Source organism: Cottoperca gobio, chromosome 1 (genome assembly GCF_900634415.1).
Source record: "Cottoperca gobio chromosome 1, fCotGob3.1, whole genome shotgun sequence".
NCBI lineage: Eukaryota > Metazoa > Chordata > Actinopteri > Perciformes > Bovichtidae > Cottoperca > Cottoperca gobio.
In genome coordinates, this window is record NC_041355.1 from 10,131,089 (window position 1) to 10,153,092 (window position 22,004).

Below are 22,004 nucleotides of genomic sequence, written 5' to 3' on the forward strand. Positions count from 1 at the left end.
AAAACTACTAACATTATGATTTAGTATACTTATTATGTCATTATTATGAGACATGTTCTTGAAATTATGACTTTATTATAAATCATAAGCTTGTATATCACAAAGTCGGAATTATGAGAAAATCATGAGATAGTATTTACTATTTAATACTAAGGCACAATTATGAGAAACCTTCTCACAATTAAGACGTAAAATTATAATGTAGTAGTAGTCTCTCTTCTCATTTTAACATGATTCTGGTCTCCCACGTTTTTTCATGTAAATATATAAAGATATATGTTTCTTTCTGTTTTACACAAAGATATTTTAACATAAGGTGATCTCTCTTTACGGATAAACATCAAACACAAACAAAACATGATAGATCATCTATCTATCAACTGTACCCCTTTCTACTTACATTCGGCTGATAGAAACTCCATTTCTCACCCTTTTGTAGAGCAAATAACAGGAAGTGTAATAGGAAGTGAAGTATTGTGTGCATGTGTCTCGTTGCGTTGTTGCCTGCCTCTGCGAGAATTGTGAGTAATATGGAATCGGGCTTCTACCAAAGGCTTCTCTGATGCAACGTGTGAATTAATGTGCATGTTTAAAACTAAAGAAAAGGAAGCAGATACCACAGCGTGATGAAGTGTGTGTGTGTGTGATCTTATGGTGCAACCATGACAAGAGCAGCACTGACTAAACTCCTCATCCTCGTGATCCTCATCTTCATCATCTGCCTCCCTGACTTCTTCACATTGTACAGAGGTGGGTCATCTAAAACCGTTTTCACAAATGCCTCACTATCGGTTCACAATCTTTTGAAGCATTTAAAACAAAGCAGTTTTTGCTTTGGCTCAGCTTTCTGCAACGTATAGTACAAACTATAACATCTAAAGTCTACCTTTAAAAGAAGTAAACTTTATTTTGTACATTTTGAGACACTTTGGTTTCTTGTAGACTCAGTCTGATTTAACCTTTCTTTCTTTTCTGAGCTATAAATCCCTCCCAAATATAGCGCCATGCAATAGTGACTGACAGTCCCTTTGAAAATGTTTCCGTATTGTGTTGCCTTGAAAAGCTTGTTCTCTTTTTGAGAGCAGCTTGCTTTAGACTTTGTACTCGTGCACGTGTTTGCCTTCAATGGTTTTGTGTCAGGTATAAACTCGAGGCTATAGCTTCCACTTTGAGATCTTACTCGGATTTCTTACTTGAGGGCATGTTACATTTCTTCCACTCTGCTCCCTCCGAGAAATTGTTCTGAATTTTCTATTCATTCACTTTTCAGTATCAAAAGTGAACTTCATCTGCCTGCCCTACCGACCCTGTGAGAGAGGGAATCAGGTGAAGAAGGGGGAAAATGGAAAGATTGGGGATGCTGATATTAGGAGAAAAGATATGTGTGACCCTTCACAGACTCCAGGAAGTGAAAAGTTCGAGAAGGATTGCACACAAGAGCATCAAAGCAACACGACAGATCCTGAGTCAGACTTAAGGAGAGCAGCTGAAGACCCAGAAAAGAGCTGGTTCGTGTGTGAAACTGATATGGACATGGCAGAATTATACAGCAACAGCTCATCTTCAGGTATTACACAGAAAGATAAGCTTTCGTTGTTTCTAGCCATGCTAGCCATGTGGCTATAGAGATCATCAGTCGGTCTACAGCTTTGGTACAGACTAAAATAACCATTTGACCGATTATTTGACAATAATATTTAATTCAGACATTAATGGTCTCCAGACGATGAATCCTACTAGCTAGTGATCGCATGACTTCTCCTTTAGCGCCACCATGAGGTTGATATTTCTGTTTTTAATTAAATATCTCATGTCGATTTCAGAATCTCCCAATTAAACTTGAACTCATATCAACATTTTAGGCCCCGTTTACACCTGGCATTAACATGCGTCTTGGGTGATCCGATCACAAGTGGACAGCTCTAAAGACGTCCGTTCACTGCCGCTGAAAATGTCAGCTTTGTCCGCTAACAAAAGGTGATGAGACGTCTTTGAGATATAGTTATTTTAGTATAGTTATTTGCAAATGTTAAAAACAAATAAAGAGTAATAAAAGTACTGGATATGAACTTGATAAAATGCTACCGAACCCGTGCTAGTTAGCAAATGTTGGCTCTCAACAGGTGCCTAAGTACAGCCTCACAGAGCCGCTAGCATGACATGACATGATCATGACAATTGATAAATAATCTACGCTCAAGGGTGCACTTGCTTAGCTTTCTGAGCTTCAATTACAATTAAAGCGTAGTTTTATTCAGCAAATGTACTTAGCATGGCTGCATTCTGTCCATTCACAGATCTAAAAATACATTTAGAGGTGTCAGTGAATCTTCAACTCAGAGATGCAGAGACCCTGAATCTCACCTTGTACGGCCGCAATAATCACAGCTCCTTACACCTCCACCCACCCGAGGAGGAGGATGAGGAAGAGGAGGAGAAGAATAATGTTGGACAGAGAAAGGCATTTTACTGCTGTCTTCCTGCACCACCCACCCCAGAGTCAGCCAATCAACGCCGCTGTGTCCTTTGGCTCGCCAATCAAACAGTTTTGACTGCAACAGCAAAGGAAAAGCTGCCATGGAAACGGACACAGAAAGGTTGGTGTCAGGATGAGAGAGCTCTTTGTTTCCCGTGTGGTCAGTGCGGCTTTACTCTCAAATTGGAGAGGGGCGGAGGGGAAGGAAATTGTCCTATCAGTTTTCATTTTAGGTTTGAATTGATTCAATCTAATTCAAGCCGTCCACATGATTCAGTCCACAATGGAGTAATTTCTTTCAGTAGAAAAAAATTCCCTCATATTTTTTCTTCTCTGGACTTTAATCGCAGCTCTGTGACTGGTTCCCTTCCTCTTCCTGTACTGTATGATCAAAGAGTTGCAGTACATCTTAATCTACTGCATTTTTTAAATCTCATTTCTGTCTCTGAATGGATTTATTTCCTCTGTTTATTTTCTCCTCTCTAATTCTCACCAATTACATTTGTCAGCCCCCAAATGTACTGCAGACAATCTGGCAGTAAGGAACAGTTCGGAGATTTTTTGATAAATTGAATTTATTTTAGTTCTCTCCTCTCCTTTCCTCCGCTCTGTCTCTGACTGTAGGTGTGTGCACGTGTGTGTGTGTGTGTGTGTGTGTGTGTGTGTGTGTGTGTGTGTGTGTGTGTGTGTGTGTGTGTGTGTGTGTGTGTCTCGCATTTCGCGAAACAGAGCAGAGGAGAGAATGTGAGTGGGCAAAGCAACGCAGTAGACACTGAAACGTGCACATACATTTGATAAATAGAATAAGAGTTTAGTGTATTTAATAAAAGAGCACCTGTTCATTGTGAAAAGTGAGTTGTGAATGTAAACAAAACAAAAAACAAAACATGTGAGCAGAAGCTCACGTGTCAAACTCAAATAGTTCTTGCCTATTTAGTATACATCTGGGCATTTCTTGCACATACAAAATCCACATACTATGCAGTTAGAACCCACAACATACGTTTTCTCTACTTAGTATGAGCAGTATGTTAGTATGTGATTTTGAACACAGCCACAGTTTATGTGGAGTTTTAAGAAGCTTGTTGTTGTTGTTGTTGTTGTTGTTGTTGTTGTTGTTGTTGTTGTTCATACATGCAGCCATTTATAAAGGGCACAATTATAAAAGTAATTGTATAATCAAATAAATCGTTGACAGATTAATCAATAAAGATAGTTGTTGCAGGCCTGGGCCTTTTCTGTAGCCTAAATCTATCTCTGTTTAAATCCCTCTCTCTACTCCAGATGAGTGGCGGTGTGTGTTGAGGGTGCTCTGGCTGGCTGTGCTGTGTGTGATGGTGCTCACTGTGGTTATAACAGTGCTGGGACTAATTTACCGGAGGAGACACTCATGCAGTAAAGCACGCATACACAACACACAAACACATAAACACACAGACACACCCCCCCCCCCCCCCCCCCCACACACACACACACACACATAGTTTGATCTTTTCAAGTTTACCTGAAATTATTTTTTCTTTTTTTAATCAGAAAAGCCCAAGGTGCACCCTGTTGGTTACGATGTCACTGGCCAGGAGTTGAACGGTAAATGTGATTTTGTGACCTCTGAATTTTTCTTGTATACAACTCTCTACTCTACTTCACATCGTCACTTATTTCCCTTCCCAATGGTGTGAGCAGATGCCTTATAAACCCAGATACACACTTCTCTTTCTCTGCGCTTGTGGGCAAAGAGACAATTTGAGGCAAGCAAGTTTTCAAACACAAATACTCAAAACAACCCAATGCATTCACACACATAACATTTAAGCAAATCAGAATAATAAAGTAAGTAACATGTCATAACAGGTGTCAGGGACCTTATGAGCGCTTCTATTACGCTGACGTTTCCCAGAATTATGAAAGCTTTTCTCATTATTAAGATATTTATTTTTTCAGGTGAGGTCAGTACCCCTCTTCATGAAATGAGTAATAACAAATGTCTGATATAATGTATGTTTTTCTTTATTATCTTTCAAATAGATGGTGATGACCACACAGAGATCAACATTCCCAAAGGTAAATACTTTTAGTAAATTAAATAACAATACAAAATCAATAAGAGGTCTACATCCTTATTTCTGGCATGATTTTATTTGTATTGTTTTATTAACTTTAATTAGATTTCTCCATTTAGAGGATTAATATACAATATTATTATATTAAGTAACATATTATATAAATATACTGTACATATATACATATACTTAATGATCCTTCACTCCTATGGATCCTAACCTTGGTCAGGTAAGTTCCTAAATGCATAAACACGGTTTTGAGGAAAATCACTTCATCAATCCGTTGTTACAATCTTTTGTAACTATTTTTTTTTAATGAACAGGATTGTCACCCATTCCAGAAGTTGACACTCAAGGTAGGAGAATCGTAAAAACACACACTTTAACAAATTCAGAGAAAAATGAGTGATACTGTGTGTTAATAGTATTCACATGCATTTTTCAGATGAGATAGAAACTCTGCTGGACGGGAATAACGACCACTGCTATACAGGTAAACCTCCAAACTTACAGAGGCTACTTCTAGTTTGTACTTCCTTCCACAATGACGCGACAACGTAGGTGTGTTTGATATGGGTCACTAAGCGTGCTCGCGTGGTGGTGCAGTGATTAATAAAGGTAACGTTAGATATTTAACTATGCCGTGATTTTTTATCTTTATTTAAGAAAAAGAATTCAACTCAATATAATGAATTTCAATCAATTAGATTAGAAATTATAATCATAATAAAAAAATAAAAATAGGAGTAAATATAAAAAGGTATACTTTTTATATTTCATTTGTATACTAACTTTAACCCATAACATCCTTAATTAGATGCTTTGTTGTGCATTTTTGTCCAGTTCAGCATCATATTTGTTTACCTGTTGGTTGTCTTTAATATCAATAATCTGAATCCGCAGTAACTTAATAAATTAAAGTAGCAGGAACTTAAATTACAAGTATTAATAAAACTGTACTACAGTACTTGAGTAGATGTACTTTGTTACTTTCCACCAAGTCATTTATACTGTTCAGTGTTTCTGATATTATTAGTATCATGAATGAATTTACTGTACATTAAATGTACCTCATGCATAGAGTTCAGATCACCTCACCCTGTCATCTAACTCCAGTCTGTTTATTGTATTTTTTTAAATCTTGTCTGTCCTTAGCAAATCTGCATCATCGCAACCATCCGACCACCTCCTCTCTTGTATAGGAGCAGGCCTGGTGACAGAGGAGCAGCCAGAGGAGCAGGCCTGGTGACAGAGGAGCAGCCAGAGGAACAGCCAGAGGAGCAGGCCTGGTGACAGAGGAGCAGCCAGAGGAGCAGGCCTGGTGACAGAGGAGCAGCCAGAGGAGCAGGCCTGGTGACAGAGGAGCAGCCAGAGGAACAGCCAGAGGAGCAGGCCTGGTGACAGAGGAGCAGCCAGAGGAGCAGGCCTGGTGACAGAGGAGCAGCCAGAGGAGCAGGCCTGGTGACAGAGGAGCAGCCAGAGGAGCAGCCAGAGGAGCAGGCCTGGTGACAGAGGAGCAGCCAGAGGAGCAGGCCTGGTGACAGAGGAGCAGCCAGAGGAGCAGCCAGAGGAGCAGGCCTGGTGACAGAGGAGCAGCCAGAGGAGCAGGCCTGGTGACAGAGGAGCAGCCAGAGGAGCAGGCCTGGTGACAGAGGAGCAGCCAGAGGAGCAGGCCTGGTGACAGAGGAGCAGCCAGAGGAGCAGCCAGAGGAGCAGGCCTGGTGACAGAGGAGCAGCCAGAGGAGCAGGCCTGGTGACAGAGGAGCAGCCAGAGGAGCACAGAAATTGACTCAAAGTGCGCTGGATAAAAATGAAAAATTACTGTTCCAATTATCAGCCACGTTTATTGTGAAAATATAAACATCTGAGACACATGAAGATTGTTAAAACGTATTTATTTTCAACATTTCTCAAACAGTCTTAGGGTACTTTATTAGAAGAGAATGTAAATAAATTAGTAAACAGTCTTAAATTTCGCATTAAATCATTTTGTATTCTAAGGCAGAAGCACAGGCTGATGAACGGCTCTACCTCATCTGGATATAGCTCAAAGGAGATAAATCATTACAAGACATTTATTTGCTTAATATCCTCCTTGCCTGCATCAATGTATCTCTAAAAGGAAAAAATTAGAAGTAAAGGAGGGAAGAGAGTACTTTATATCTTCCTTAGATCTGCCGGCTGGAAGCTAAGAGCCAATTGGATATTTAAAAACAGATGCACTGTGAGCATCTTGGGATTGCTGCTGAAACTCCACAGGTGGTCGAAGAACAGAGAAGAAATAGTAATAGTGGAAAATGTTCGAGATATATACCTCTGGGGAGCAAGAAGTGTGTAAGTTTAGAACCTTGCAAAACATTTATCAAGAGCCTTTATTCAGGAGGGCAATATGAAATTAAAATCTTCCACTCATGCCTTCTTCAAAGTGTTCAGATTAGGATCCAACAAAGCGCACGACATGTCATTTGGTTGTTAAAGAAAAGTTCAACATTTTGGAGAATTTTCTTATTTCCCCCCCCTTGCCAAGAAAGCGAAAAAGCAAATTTCCCAAAATGTCAAACTGTAACATTATATACTATATAACTATACCTAAATGTAGCAGCACAACAAAACATAATTAGAGATGAATTACATCTTTAATGTACACAATAAAATATTACTAAATATTTTGTCATTCAAAATATGCAGATCAGATTTTTCTGAAGACTGAAATATAATGTAGTGTTACTTCATATAATTTAACATAAAAATTAAAATAAGAAGCAAAACTGGTTGTGTACAATCACTAATACTGGCATTTTGTCTCAAACCAGATTAAAAAACATTTCAGACGTTTCAATAGTGTTACTCAAATGTTCTTTATGTTGAAAAAGAACCATAAGGAGTGCAAAAAAAGCTTAATATACATTAACGTTGCATTAGAGTCAACACAATCAGTGATTTTTTGGTTCAGTCTTTGGAGACGATACAGAAACATCTTTGTTTTGTCAGATAGAATGAGTCGCAGCTAAACTTGAATCAGCTCTGAACACCGTTAAACTTTGCAAAGCAAAATGTCACCAGAGTAAAAAAATTAAATTCAGAGATACAACGTGGAAGAGTCACACACGTGGGTCATTTCTACACGTGTCTATTTGGTAAACTGTTATTTAGATTCAAGATTACATTATGTATATATATAAAACATCTTCTGCCTGATGCTATGGCACTGGATGTAGATTAAAGCACTTAATCTGGAATAATCTATTCTCTATACTTTTCTGTACAACAATAGATAGCTAGATAGTGTGCGTGTGCGTGTGCGCGTGTGCGTGTGCGTGTGTGTGTGTGTGTGTGTGTGTGTGTGTGTGTTAGTGCTGTGTCTGTGCTGCTGGTTCTGTGGTGGACTGACAGTGCTGGCTCTGGATGTGGGAGATCTGTAGAACGGGCAGAAGCAGCTGCAATGCGTTCTCGATGTAGTTGGTACTGTTGGAGCCCTGCAGACAGGAGACCCATGAACACAACATCATCACCATCATCATCATCATCATCATCATCGTCTTCATTTCCCATACAGAAATTAAACCATTGAACCTTTTTAAGAACTGGTGTAGGGTATATTTTAAAGGTGTATTTAAAACACACAGAAATGATTAAGATATACTGTTTAGTGGAGGATAGTCATATAAGATTGAAATGACGTCCTAATGTACTGTGAGCATCGTAAATATATTGAACACCTTGCCAACCACACAGTTTCTTCATTTATAAACAGATCTTTAAACATTCTTTGAAGGTTAGCTCACCTGTTCAGCCATTAACACATTAAGCATGATCAATTATCACATATTTCTAGCACTCATCTTCACGCTGAGACTACCACATCATTCATTTCATTCATCACTTGATTATAATCAAGAACAAATCTGTGAATCTCACCTCTAACAGCACCTCATCTAGCAGCGGATTCAACACCTCTGCTTTCCTCTGGCCCTGTGAGAGAAAGACGAGTCTCTGATTTATTACAGTATTTCTTCATTCTACTTTATTTTGACCCACAGTGAGAAAAGACAATTATATTCTTTTTTTTTTTTTATCTGCTTCTGATTTAGGATGTTGTGGTTCTTTATTATATTGTATTAGAGTTAGAATAATGCTTAGATACGTATTAATGGTAGGCACAACAACCTCAGGCTTCAGCCTACACCTTTCTTTTCGGTCAGAATATTACCTTTGATTCTTGATTAAATAATTTAGTGATATTTCAGAAATTTATGGTGAAATTATTATAATGTGAATATATGATCGAAAAAAACTAACTAACTAACATTCCCTCTAACCTACCCCAACAAGAAGCAGTGTATCGGAGAACTTCTTGGCCAAACACTCCACCTCCTTACACATGGCAGAAGTCAACCTGGGAAAAAACAAAAGGTTGATTTTAGCTAATCTCATTCCCCACACACACACACACACACACACACACACACACACACACACACACACACACACACGCACCTGGTGAGGATGTGTGCCTGGTCTCTGGCTGGTTTCTCCAGGTCCTGGCCGTGGAGGATGAGCTCTGCCACCTTGTGGAGCTGCTCGATACTGCGAGCAGTCACTTCTGCCAGACTGCCAACTGATGACAGGTAGACAGCCTGGAGAGAACACACACACACACATATTTATTTTTAGAAATTATATATATATATATATATATATATATATATATATATATATATATATATATATATATATATATAGGATGAATATATAAAATCAAATCAGCCTTTGACAGCAGATGGAGAAGGAGGTTACATTAAAAGAATAAAATAAAAAGTGTGTACTGTTGCTGGTTAGTCACAAAACATTGTTGAGTTGACCTCACCTCTACAGATCTGGGGTCGCTCTCTTTCTCCTTCTTTTCCTCCTCCCCCTCGCTCTTCTTCTCCCCCTGCTCTTCTCCGTCTTTGTTCTTCTCCTCCTCTTCGTTCTCTCCAGGTGAGGCCTCTCCTGCCGGCTGGTTCTGTGGCGTTTCCCTGTCAACCGTCTCCGTAGTGACAGGCTGTTCCACCTCGCTCACCCAATCATGGGCCCTGATCCGAGCCTGGAGACGCATAATTACCATCTATCAGCTCTGCATGGTGAGAGTTCGCCATCCTGATTTATGCTAATCAGATGCATATACATGATTATATGCTAATGTGGGTTCTATATATATGTGAATTTGAATATGAAGAAGAACTTCAAAGGTGGTAACTTTAACATTACGTCTAAGACTGCAGCAGGAGATAGTGCGTGTTAAAAAAGTGACTGTGTGCGCCTTCAAATGTACATAATAATGTGAGTAATGTCAGCAGATAGACCTAAAACCGCCCTTTAACAGGATGTTAGGATGTCTTCTGGCTGTGCTGCTGGTGAAGAAACTGACATGTCAAGTTAAACCTTGGAGATTTCCTGCTGTGTGTTTGTGTGTTTGTGTGTTTTAGGTTTATAATTAGAAGTACGTAGTGGAGTGGGCTAGGATTAGGAAATTAATGAATGAAGTCAATGAGTGCCTTCACAATTATTGTAATTATTGCGTGTGTGTGTGTGTGTGTGTGAAAGTGTCTGCACATGCATGACTCACCTTGTTGAGTTTGTCTGGCGTTGCAGCAACATGAAGCTCAAACAGCAGCTCGGTGAGAACGCTCACAAACTCCTCGCCGTCGGCCGCTGGCATACATACAAATGCGCGCACACACACACACACACACACACACACACACACACACACACACACACACACACACACACACACACACACACACACACACACACACACACACACACACACACACACACACACACACACACGTCAGTGTACTTCACCTTACACTGCATTTGTTAGTCATTGATGCATACTGTAAAATGAGAGCAGGTTTGTACCACGTGCAATGATTCCCGCATGCTGAGATCATCAAGATAATATTCTTGCCTTCAGCTAAACAGAGATTTGCTGCACTTCTGATTCTTTTTTTTGTGCCAAATTAATTCAAACTGTATGTTGATTACACTTGCATCTTAATGTGTAAGGCATGCATTTAGATTTATTGTCTTTATCTGATGTTGGTCTTGTATTTATGTGATTTGAATGTGTCAGTGGCCCCTGAACACCAACACTGGATCAGGCACTTTGTTAAAACCCTCCAAGGGACACCAATCTGCTTTGAGCTCTGCACTGCTGTGACGTCGCCTGAGGGCACCTGTCGCGAAGTCTGCATTTAATCTTTAAAATATCAATTGACTAGTTGCTGGTGAGAAACTTTTGCATCACATGACATCCCCTCGACACTGAATTTGACTTTGGCAGAACTATTTTACAGATCGGGAACAAAACGTACTTAAAGTGGCTTCTCTGGTAGTTCCCGCTACAGTAGGTGTCTCTAGAACAACATTTTGCCATGACGACACACACGCAGACACACAAGCTGTAAACGATACCAGCGTCTCTGTCTCGGCTGGTAAAAACTCTTTATGCGCTTTGGAAAAGGTTCTGTAACAATAATATTATGTGAATGCATGAGAAATGAGAATATTGCCAACAGATCCCGGGTCAGTGCTCAGGGACCGCTTCTACCTCCAGCAGGTCTGGCGTCTGGTTTGGGTCACTCACATAAGGGGGTAGAACACTGTAATTGTGAACTTAGATCACCGTTATCCTTCGTCTGTTGTCCTTCTTCTTCTTCTTCTTTTTCCTCCTCCTCTCCCTTCATGAAGATGTCCTTAATAAAAATCAGCTCCTTCTTCACCTCGTCCTGCTCCTCTTCCACCAGGGAGGAGAGGAAGGCTTGGACCTAGGAGCAGATATGGAGTATATGGCTTTATAAAAAGCACTGTTTCTGAAAAAGCACTCCTCAGACTTATGTCTCACCTGGGCCTCACTCTCATTGGACAGGATCTCCAGGGCCTCGAGGTGCGACAAGCCCTGGTAGTTGTCAAACAGAATACCATAGTGAGCTGTGGGTGCACTGATTGGCTGATTGCCCAGACGGGCCCGCTCTTTCTCTTTGACTTCCTTTAACATCTGAAAAATCAAAAGTGATAATCTTAACACAACACCGCTGCAGAGCTGCCATTTTAGAGAAATTACAGAAAGTGGATTTCAACCGAAAATCACCAAATTCCATAAGCGGCGCAGATACACAAGTTTTACTTTGTTATTTATCTGATAGGAGGATATTAAGTGTGTCTACATGCCTGACTCAGTGACACAGTCTTCTGCATCAGGGTCTTGGTCTTTTTGAAACCCGGGTCACTCTCAGCAAGAACAGTCATAGTTTTCTTTCCAATAAACTCCAGAGCATCCAAGCCTCCGCTGATCACTGACTTACCCTGGAGACACACAGAGACACACAGAGACACACAGAGACACACAGAGACACACAGAGACACACAGAGAGAAACACAAAGTGAAAATGATAAAACATAAAAAATACTGAAGGTAAATGTTTCCACTTTTTTATACACAAATTGAAAATGCACAAACAAACAAACAGGTGGATGGAAATGCAAATAATAAGTATTTTTAAAAATTATATATTAAGATTACTGTTGTGTTTTCACATTTTTACAGTTTTCTCCAGACCTTGTGTGTGAGTTTGTGCGAATGTGTGTGTGTGTGTGATTGTGTGTGTGTGTGTGTGTGTGTGTGTGTGTGTGTGTGTGTGTGTGTGTGAGCGTTCACTCACTGTGTTCTGCACAGCGTGTGTGATAGTAGAGAAGACGCCCCTGCTAGAAACTGCAGCACTAACAGAAGACTCCCCAGAGCTGGACAGCTCAGTCTCTCCACTTTCACCTCCTCCCTCTTTCTTCTCCTCCTCCTCCGCTGCCTCCTCCTCTTCTTCTTGTGCTTCCTCTCCTACTGAGGTCCTGTGGAGACGCAGAGCTTCTCCTGCCTTTTTAACTGAGGTCAGGCTCTGACCTGCACACAGACACATGGGGTAAAGACTTAGGAGATCAGGAGGGAGAGTGTGTAGAAAATGAAGAATGAGGAAATGACAGTGGAGGACGTACCCACTGTGGAGGTGGCACTGCTCAGAAGAGATTTTCCCCATGAACTCCAAACTCCCCAACCTTTCTCTTTCTCCGGAAGTGTCTGTACACACAAACACACAGATATACATTATAGTAATAGTTAGAAAACTTTACTTTTGTCTGAATTATTTAGCTACTAGACATCCAGCAGTTCACTTAATTATTGTCAGTTAGGGCTGCAAGTAACAATTATTTTCTGGATCAATTAATCCTTTCGTTGGTAAAAACAGGGAAAATTACAATCACAGCCCGGCAAACTCCAGATGACATCTTGTTTATTTTGATCCACAGTCAACAATCTAAAGATGCTAAACGCTTACTATCATATAAGACACAGAAAAGCACCAATTCCTCACAACTGATAAGCTTGAACTAGTCAAGTTAAGTCAATTTTATCTAAAGAGCACATTTAAAAACAAAAGATTTTGGGGCATTTTTGATTGAATAATTATCAAAACAGTTGCAAATACCATCACCATCATCTTCATCATCATCATCATCATCATCAACAACATCATCATCATCATCATCATCATCATATATACAGTGTCATGATTAATGTCCCGCTCAACACATGGTCGCAATACTGTAAAAAAGCCCATTTGTCACAAACTGTTGTTTAAGTTATGCGTTTATGTAAAACATTACATTATTAAACATTAATCATTTTCAGATTTCCAAACCCTCACATATCAAAGTCAGTAAAAAAAAAAGTAAAAAGTCCTCATGATACCTTCACATTCCTCTGGTCAATTATTTATATATGAATATATATCTGACACACTTACCATATTCAAATCATAACGTCATAACGTCAAACCATATTCAAATCATACGTCTTGTGTTAATGTCTGTATATTTTGTTACACCTTTGTCTCACTAATTCGTAACCTGCTTGTACTATGTCACCCTTGTTATACAGGTTATATAGTATGCACTGTATGTAAACAAACTAAAGAAACTAGTGCTACAAACCTCCACATCCTCCTCTGCAGACTCTGCGTCTGGCTCCAGACTCACTGGTTGGTCACATATGATCACCTGACCCTCAGCGGCAGGCTGTGGTTGGTCAGTCGGACCCTCTGAAGTGTTAGACTCGGCGGTCATGTCCTCTGTTGTAGTCTCCTCGCTGGTGGACTGCGGGAGATCAAAACTCTCAGGGATCAAAGCAGAATGCAGAGGGGCTGAAGGTGGAGCAAAGGCTGCTGGGACATCCTGACAGGAGCCAGGGTTGGTGTGAGGGTGCTGGCTGGGTGGAGGGTTGATGTCAGCAGAGGGGTCTGTGTCAGCCTGGGACATGGTGATCTGGAAGAGAGGAGATCTTTGATTTTAGTGGTTTTAGTTGGGAAAGTGCTGATCTGTGCTTCTTTATTAATCTTTGCATCCTGCAACCAAACACTGCTTACATAATAACAAACACATAAACACAACATACAACATTCATTTAGGCTTTACAAAGTGAGTTTGGACTCGTTATCTCTGTGTCTACTGTTTGTGGTGTATGATGATTACAGAACACCTTAACACAGAGACAACTAGCAGATTAACATACTGGAGAAGATACAACCTGGAGAATGTTTGACTTAAATGAATAATTGATCATCAAATTAGTTTTCTGTCTAGCGACTAATTGAATAATCGTCTAATTTCAACAGCACAAAGTTCAAATGCTCAAGACAAGCACAACATTAAATCAATTCAGCGTGGCTGTATTTGCGATACTGGGAGAGGACAGTTATCTTACTATAGCAAGGTTCATACCCTTTTAGCACGCAGATTCATTCTATTGAACTGGAAACAGACACGACCCATAGACTGTATAAAATAGGCACGATCTCACACTTACACTACGTTGATCAAAGCTGTTATGCAACACCTTAAGCTGGAAGAACTCAGATTCACTCTACGAGTTTCTATTGAGATATTCTATAAGACTTGGAAACCCTTCATTGATTATGTGAAAGCTAGGAAATACATTTATCAATTTAATGTAATTAATTAATGCAAAATAATTGCCATGTTGTATGTATTGGGCTTCGGTTAATGTAGCAGACACTGTGGTTTTAATATTGTATGCATTACAGCATTGCAGAGGGCTTAATGCATTTCTAATTAATACATTTACAGGAGAGTAAAATATATAATGTTTGATTAAAAACACAAACTTTGTGGTCGACACAGAACAGAGAAAGTAAACTAAATCAGTCAAAATAATAAATAATTTCACTTGTATAAATCTAAGATTTGCTGTAGTTTTAAGGTCACACTCTACAGCACATCGTTTACATTAATACAGTAAACTCAAGTGGATCAATTTAAAGTTTTTTAAAAGGAAGTTCATAATTTCTGTATTAGTTGCAACAAAAAAGTAAATGACGAACATATAAAACTGTGCTGCTCTAATAAATGTGATGTCTGATGCATGCTATGTGGAGGTCAAGATGAGAAGTATACAACACTGAAACATTGAGCAAAAGCAATCATTGATGATCGCTTCGTGGTTCAACGTTACCATCTACTGGTCACTTGCTGTACATGCATCCACATGATTACTGTCATCACTAGGTTTTCAACACTGTGAAGTTTGTTAACGCTGTTTCCTGGTAGTAAAATGTAATTTAACACAAAGTTGCCTCTCACAATATATGTGTATGTATGTGCAAGATGGTGAATACACGGATTCACAATACCAAGATACATTTGTCCAAAAAAACAAACAGACATAAAGCACAATACATATAAAGTGACAATATTTTCTTTTGATCTGGAGTAATAGGATAGTTAGTATAGTAGGATAAATATAGTACACAGTCGAAAAACAGACGAGACGCTCTGTAGAGATCAAATTGTAGCCCAAAACAATGATCTAATTATATCAAAAGAGTAATTTCATGATGACATTAATATGTCAAAACCTCTTCTGCTCCTCTTAACACTATTTGAACACATTATTACACAATGACAACATACAGAATAATTTCAAACAATCACTCAACAAAGACCACTGTTCAGATTTGAAAGCGAATATGATAAATAAGCTATTATTCGCATGTTTATGTTTTTCTTAACTAAATACAAATAACATTTCAACAGTGAAACAACTTAATATAACTTAATCGCCGGCGTTGTTGCCCATTCGTGTCATTAGGTTGTTTCAGGCAAAGGAAAGTTATAAAGGTCAAAGACAGTTTTGTTTTTGTGAAAGTGACGGTGCAGCTCACCCGTTTGTTTGGTACCAGCAGGCTGCGGCTCCTCTTCCGCCCCGCCACGTCGGCAGGCCGGTAGGTGACTGCACCGAAGAGTATTAATCCACAAGATAGTTCCCTGCCTCAGGGACAACCTATACAGTCGTCTACTGGTTTGTAAACCCACCAAGAAGAACGCATAATTTACTACTCACTATTCAACTTGCTATTAAACCAGTGCATACAAGCTAAGACATTTAAGACAATGCTCCACTGAAACAGCCACTGTATAACCGTTATTGATACTTTCTGTTTCTTAGGTTTCACAAACTGAAACAGGATGTACAAACAGCCTTAAGCGTTTTATAATGACATATGTCCCCTACTTGACTATTTATTTGGCCCGATTAACGAAAATACATCCTTGTGGCTACTGATTTGCTAACCTGCTCCTATGGAGACAAGCGTAGAGGCTCTTTTAAACGAAGACGGAAGTGGGTAGGAGGGAATCATCTTGCTTCGCCTCGATACTTACATATAAATAAGAATTAAAGTTGATTTGTCATTGCATTGCCGTATTTCAAATCAAATAACAACAAGTCTTAATGTATGTAATTCTAAAAAAAGCATGTTGTTAATGTTGTTAATGCACGGAATGTTAAAGTTATATTGAGTTGTATTAATTTGTATACTCTCCGCCTCTACATCGTGGCTCGTTGGTCTAGGGGTATGATTCTCGCTTAGGGTGCGAGAGGTCCCGGGTTCAAATCCCGGACGAGCCCACATTTTTTATTCACATACACTAAAGGTTCGATGCAACTCTATTCTGAGGTACATTTTTGTGTAGTGGTTGCATTATAAAATACCTGCAAATATAAAATATCAATATGCATGTATTAAAATATATCTAGTGTCAAAAATATAAACAATACGATTATAATATACATATCTCAAATTTCTCTTTGCTGAGATACTGATGAAAGTCTTATACTGCTGTATGTTCACGGCCACAAAAAACACACATTAAGGTTACATCTCTGTATTTTTGGAGTAAATAGGGAAAACATCACATCATATCACAATATAAAAAAAAGACTATTATTATGATATGCCTGTGGTGTGTGTGTGTGTGTGTGTGTGTCTGTGCGTGTACGTGTGTCTGTGTGTCTGTGCGTGTACGTGTGTCTGTGTGTGTGTGTGTGTGTGTCTGTGTGTGTGTGTGCGTGTGCGTGTGTCTGTGTGTGTGTAAAACCTGTGTGCCGAGACCATGAATCCATTACCCTTATAATATTTAGATTATATTGTTAGGTTTTTTAGTCTCTTATAATACATAAAGCCAAGACTCAAATAAGGGCTGATTTTGCGCCTTAAATAAACTGAAGTTGAAGCTAAAGTCAGTGCAAAACTCATTTATCCTTGATAAATAACCTAAATGTAAAAGAAATATCTACGAACACCTCCATTAACAGTTTCATTACAAACACACACATACAAAATTGAAGCACTCGATTCTGCAAATATTATCAATAAGTTTATTAAGTGGTATGAATATTCTGTCATAAAATAAATGCAAAATTGCAGATAGACCTGTACAGTTATATGTTCACAGTTTAACATGTTCCCTTTGAATTGCCAACGTTTAGATTAAAAAGAGATAGGGTTTATTGTAGACAGAACATTATAGAAATGTATAATATAATAGTATTATTATGAGAGTATCAAAATCATGCTTAATAGAAACCTTTAATTGCCCTTTCAGTCTAATAATCAATTATAAAATATATATATATATATATATATTACAACTTATATTTGCAGAAATACAAAAACATGTACAAGCAAAAACACAGAGAAGGTCCAGGGGCAAAATGCAGATCAGTTGAGCCGCTACATTCGGTGTGTGTGTTTGTGTGTGTGTGAATAAAAGTAAGGATCACACCCTCTTCTGGTATGATTAGAAAATGACAAACCAAGACACCTGATGTTTCTGATCAAACTGACCAGCAGATGTATGAATAGAAAAACTGATGTGATAAGAAAATGTTTTGGGAATGTTTATATATATATATATATATATATATATAAAGTGCACATTGGAGACATACGTACAAAGACGCTATAAACAAAATTATTTTCTTCTCCAGAAGCTGTAAAAACAGAACGCTGTGCTCTAAAATTGTGATGATGGTAAAAAAAAATGATGGTGTAGTAGAAGAATATATCTGATGACCTTCTGTTAGGAAAACGCAATGTTAAATGTTATTTTATTTAAAATTACATATCCTGTGTGGTGGGCTGGAATGAAACTCCTGAAAAACTAAAATGAAAGAGCAAATTTCCCTGCTTTGCACTTTGTATTTTTCCCATATAAATTTTTCATACAATAAAAAGAAAAAGGCTACCATTGTGTCACGTCACAAACCAAACAATAGTTCATATAGAGACATAAACTTGATATAAGACATTTCATTGCTTCTACCCTTAAACCAACCGAGCGGTGTCTTTTCCTCACTAACACAATAATGCCCTGTGCAGCAACTTTCACATTTCTGAATGAAAACAAAAAAAACACTTCACTCCGACAATGAACAACCCAGAGTCCCCCTTTTTTCCAACCCAAATACCAAAAAGCACACCAGACCATGGCTGCTTTTATTAAGTGCTTGTTGTCTTGCTCGGTGTGCCATTAAACGTGTGCATGTATGTACAAAAGAAAGCAAGCAATAGCTACCTGTTTGGTTTTTTTAAGTCACTTAATGATGTAAGCTTTAGAGGCAGATAAGGTGGTTTTTTAATGTTGTGGTTCATGAAGGAGGAGTTAGCATTAGCGTTATGTCACAGGTAGCTGCGCTGATGAAAGAAAGCGGAAGTATGTATGACATGGTGCACAGTGGGTGTGATTTGATACATTCTGGAAAGTTTCACATTATATCAGCCTAGCTAGCAAATGACGTGTGTGTGTGTGTGTGTGTGTGTGTGTGTGTGTGTGTGTGTGTGTGTGTGTGTGTGTGTGTGTTTAAGTCTACAATATTTACTTGAATGCATGCATAGAAATGAGAGCTGATGTAAAAATAAGCTTGAGCACGCTGTATGTGGGTTTTGATGCTGGATGTGGGTTTTGATGCGGTTTGGTTCTGCAGCCACAAGAGGGTGCTGCTCTCAGGCCAGCTGAGAAGCTGCAGCCTCTTTTTTTATAAGTGTCTGGACCTTCCACAGCTGATCCGAGGTCTGGTTTCTCTTATAATATCAACATAAGCTGCTGATAAATCTGCAAACAGGAAGGTGTGACGGTTATACGATTAATAGGCTGACACTAGCACATTTTCAGGCTAATGAGGTGAAAGGGTCTTAACTTGCACCCTGAGGAACATTTCCCAGCTCCCTGTCAGAGTCCAACATGTAAGACAAACTCTTTAAAATCCCCCCTCAAGTCACAGTGGTACAGTCCAACGTTGAAACCAGCACCGAGTTTCTTCAAGCAGCCGATTTTTACAGGGTTTCACACCAGGAGGTGGCGTTTCTTGTGCAAAGCCAGGTGGTCAGAGCGGGAGAAGCTGCGTTCACAGTCGGGGCACTGGAATGGTTTGACTCCTGTGTGCTTGCGGAAGTGTCTCGTCAGCTCGTCTGAACGGGCGAACTTCCATGTGCAGCCTTCCCACATGCACTTGTAGGGTTTCTCACCTGCACATAGGAAGAAAATAAAAGAAGAGGATCAGTGGAAAAGCTCGTTAAAGATGATACAAATGTTTTAAAGTATATTTGGTGTGAATCAAGACTTACCGGTGTGTGTCCTGCGGTGTGCTTTGAGGTGGGAGCTCTTGGTGTACACTTTGTTGCAGCCGTTGAAGTCGCATCGATGAATTCGCCGCTTTTTCAGTGTGTCAGGAGACTCGGCAGGGAGAGGATGCTTTGCGCCCGAATGAACTATTACTGATGGGTTGTTACACCTGAGAGAGACACAGAGAGGAGAGTATTTGTTAGAGCTGCTTGCTTCCTCTGATTTGACCAGGAGAGGGTGTCGGTGTCATGTATCATCCACCTCCTTCATGATGTTGAAATCTAATCTAATGCAAGTTTAATTTGGTTGCAGCGACTCTCCGATGCAATAACAACTTCTACCAGTCAGGAAGTTGAAAAAACGCCTCCCAACCTTTTTCCAGTATACCACCATGCCTTTACTCTGTCCTGTCACCTCTCTCATGTTCTCATTTAACCCAAATGCTACAAATGCTGCTGACTCACAGCTCTAGACTAGAAGATGCAACTTTGCAACTCAACTATCAACCCTGTTATATACCCAACGCCAGAAGATTATGTTTCTATTACTCTGTGCCTTGTGTGTGTGTGTGTGAAAGCTTTTCTCTGCAAAAGTAAGTTTAAGAGTCAAGAAAGAAAACAAGGAGTTGTCTTTCTGCACTATCATTAAGTGTGTGCGTGTGTACGTGTATGTGAGCGTGAGCGTGAGTGTGTGTGTGCAAGTGGCAGTTGAGAGCAGGTGTCGGGTGTTGAAATATGAATCCCTTACAGATCAGTTCTGCGTAGAGGAATATGCAGAAAATCCCATGTGACACACACACACACACACACACACACACACACACACACACACACACTCTCACACACTCACACACACACACACACACACACACACACACACACACACACACACAGACACACACACACACACACCTATCATTATTAAACACATTGGGCAAACTTAAACTATTTATCGTACACATACACTACATTTACATTGTTCATGTTCTTTGAGAGTAGAGGTGATGACAGATTAAGACACACCCTATTTTTTTCCTTAAGGGTCCAATTACCTCACGGTAGTTGAGGACAACGACAGCCTGTGATGGCAACCACGCGGACAATTACAGTAAAGAATAAGACACTCCATTCACACACATACATACACACGCAAGAATAACTGGCAGCATTCCCTGACTATTACATGTACAACTAACATGCAATTATTTCTCTGAGGAAAAGTCGTTATTTTGTAGAAGACACTGGGAACCAAAACACGATGGGAGGTGAGGAGGAGGAAACAGGAAGGAGAGGAGGAACAGGAAGGAGAGGAGGAACAGAAAGGGATGTGGAGGGGAAGAAGGAGTGGGAGAAGCCAGACAATGAGCGCTACAAAATACGGAAGTGCTGAGCGAAGCAAGGAGGGAGGGGAAGAGAAAGAAAGGAGAGATGGGAAGAGAGGCGGAAGGTGACGAGATCTAGATGGCTGATATGAACGGGCGTGGCAGACTAGAAGGCGACAAAGACAAGGAGCTGTAGTGAGGGGAGAGGCTCATGGACGAGACGGGAAATGAGAGAATAAAAGACGGTGGAATTAAATTTCTGTGGAATGTTTTGTGTTATATGTGTTAAATAAAGTTGCTTTAAAAAAACAACATCCATTGCCTAGTGTAAGTGCAGTCGGATTCTCTGAGCACCATGGTTGTCTTTATGAATGTTCCTTCACATCTCTCCTTCACCTCGTGATGTTTTCCATCAAGGTCAAGGAAAAGTGGTTAAATTATTATGAGCTACAAATGTACCATTTCACACTCATATATTCTGAATGCTCAGTCATATTCCTAGTTTATAGATATTTCCTGATTTAAATCAAACAATTGCCATTCCTAGTCTTGGGACTGCACCTGAATTTGAAAAAGATCACAACAGGAACAGAGATGGATTCTGAACATATAAAGTTAAAGGGGAACCACTGCAGCAGAAACTTAGGAAACATTTGGTGCTTCTTTCAAAATGAGTATGAGGGTCACTCACCCGTATTCGTGTGGTATCCTGATGACTGAGGATTTCATCTCCTGGCTGCTATGGAGGTCATGAGCGAACTCAGAACGAGGCTCTGTTTTGATTGGCTTGTGCTGGTCATGGGCGTCGACACAATGAACTGGGTAAATATAGATTTGCAGGTCAGTATGGTCAGGAGTTATTCACATTAACAAACTGTTCCTATTACATACATCAAATTAAGATTGTATCTGCTACTAGTCAGAATTTCAAGAGGTTTTCCTTTTACTGTTTTTTTTTGCTAAGAATCTGAATTCTAAAAACAGGAGAAAAAGCACTTCACCTTTTTAGTAAAAGATATGTTCATTTGAGGAGAAAGTTATTTTCTCAAAACAAAGAAAACAATATCCTCTTATGTTTGTATGTATGTGTGTAGAAAAACTAAGCCTGCACACGCATACTGATGTGTAG

The 22,004-nt window shown here is 39.5% G+C and overlaps 3 protein-coding genes and 1 non-coding gene across 9 annotated transcripts in view; 2 read left to right on the top strand and 2 right to left on the bottom strand.

Moving 5' to 3' along the window:
* The first annotated feature begins 460 nt into the window (after nucleotides 1–460).
* LOC115010069 (uncharacterized) lies at nucleotides 461–6,649 on the top strand. 4 transcript variants are annotated; one of them, XM_029434486.1, is made up of 10 exons: nucleotides 461–750; nucleotides 1,271–1,567; nucleotides 2,298–2,597; nucleotides 3,761–3,871; nucleotides 4,010–4,063; nucleotides 4,502–4,537; nucleotides 4,860–4,892; nucleotides 4,982–5,029; nucleotides 5,692–5,744; nucleotides 5,777–6,649. In XM_029434486.1, the coding sequence occupies exons 1-9, from the start codon at nucleotides 663–665 to the stop codon at nucleotides 5,736–5,738; spliced, it is 1,014 nt and encodes a 337-aa protein (XP_029290346.1). In that variant the 5' UTR covers nucleotides 461–662; the 3' UTR covers nucleotides 5,739–5,744; nucleotides 5,777–6,649. The 4 variants fall into 4 exon arrangements, with proteins under 4 accessions (XP_029290346.1, XP_029290355.1, XP_029290338.1 ...); XM_029434495.1 differs by having other exon boundaries at nucleotides 5,885–6,649; XM_029434478.1 differs by lacking the exon at nucleotides 5,692–5,744 and having other exon boundaries at nucleotides 5,771–5,852; nucleotides 6,133–6,649.
* fam114a1 (family with sequence similarity 114 member A1) lies at nucleotides 6,413–16,165 on the bottom strand. Of its 2 annotated transcripts, none has more exons than XM_029434447.1 (13): nucleotides 15,813–16,165; nucleotides 13,567–13,896; nucleotides 12,571–12,652; nucleotides 12,246–12,478; nucleotides 11,755–11,889; nucleotides 11,429–11,581; nucleotides 11,171–11,351; nucleotides 10,145–10,230; nucleotides 9,404–9,622; nucleotides 9,034–9,173; nucleotides 8,860–8,932; nucleotides 8,455–8,508; nucleotides 6,413–8,012 (listed from the first exon to the last, which is right to left on the bottom strand). In XM_029434447.1, the coding sequence occupies exons 2-13, from the start codon at nucleotides 13,888–13,890 to the stop codon at nucleotides 7,887–7,889; spliced, it is 1,806 nt and encodes a 601-aa protein (XP_029290307.1). In that variant the 5' UTR covers nucleotides 13,891–13,896; nucleotides 15,813–16,165; the 3' UTR covers nucleotides 6,413–7,886. The 2 variants fall into 2 exon arrangements, with proteins under 2 accessions (XP_029290307.1, XP_029290317.1); XM_029434457.1 differs by having other exon boundaries at nucleotides 11,210–11,351; nucleotides 15,813–16,160.
* Nucleotides 16,166–16,486: 321 nt separating this feature from the next.
* On the top strand, nucleotides 16,487–16,558 carry trnap-agg (transfer RNA proline (anticodon AGG)). The gene has a single exon. It is a non-coding gene; the product is annotated as a tRNA-Pro (tRNA).
* Nucleotides 16,559–17,285: 727 nt separating this feature from the next.
* The window catches only part of klf3 (Kruppel like factor 3 (basic)), a 13,497-nt gene continuing 8,778 nt past the window's right edge, over nucleotides 17,286–22,004 (bottom strand). For both annotated transcript variants that reach the window (XM_029437610.1, XM_029437616.1), the window contains exons 4-6: nucleotides 21,567–21,693; nucleotides 19,557–19,723; nucleotides 17,286–19,457 (exon numbers count right to left, since the gene is read on the bottom strand). In XM_029437610.1, coding sequence (XP_029293470.1) covers nucleotides 19,276–19,457; nucleotides 19,557–19,723; nucleotides 21,567–21,693 — 476 coding nt within the window. In that variant the 3' untranslated portion in view covers nucleotides 17,286–19,275. The remainder of the gene's footprint in view (nucleotides 19,458–19,556; nucleotides 19,724–21,566; nucleotides 21,694–22,004) is intronic.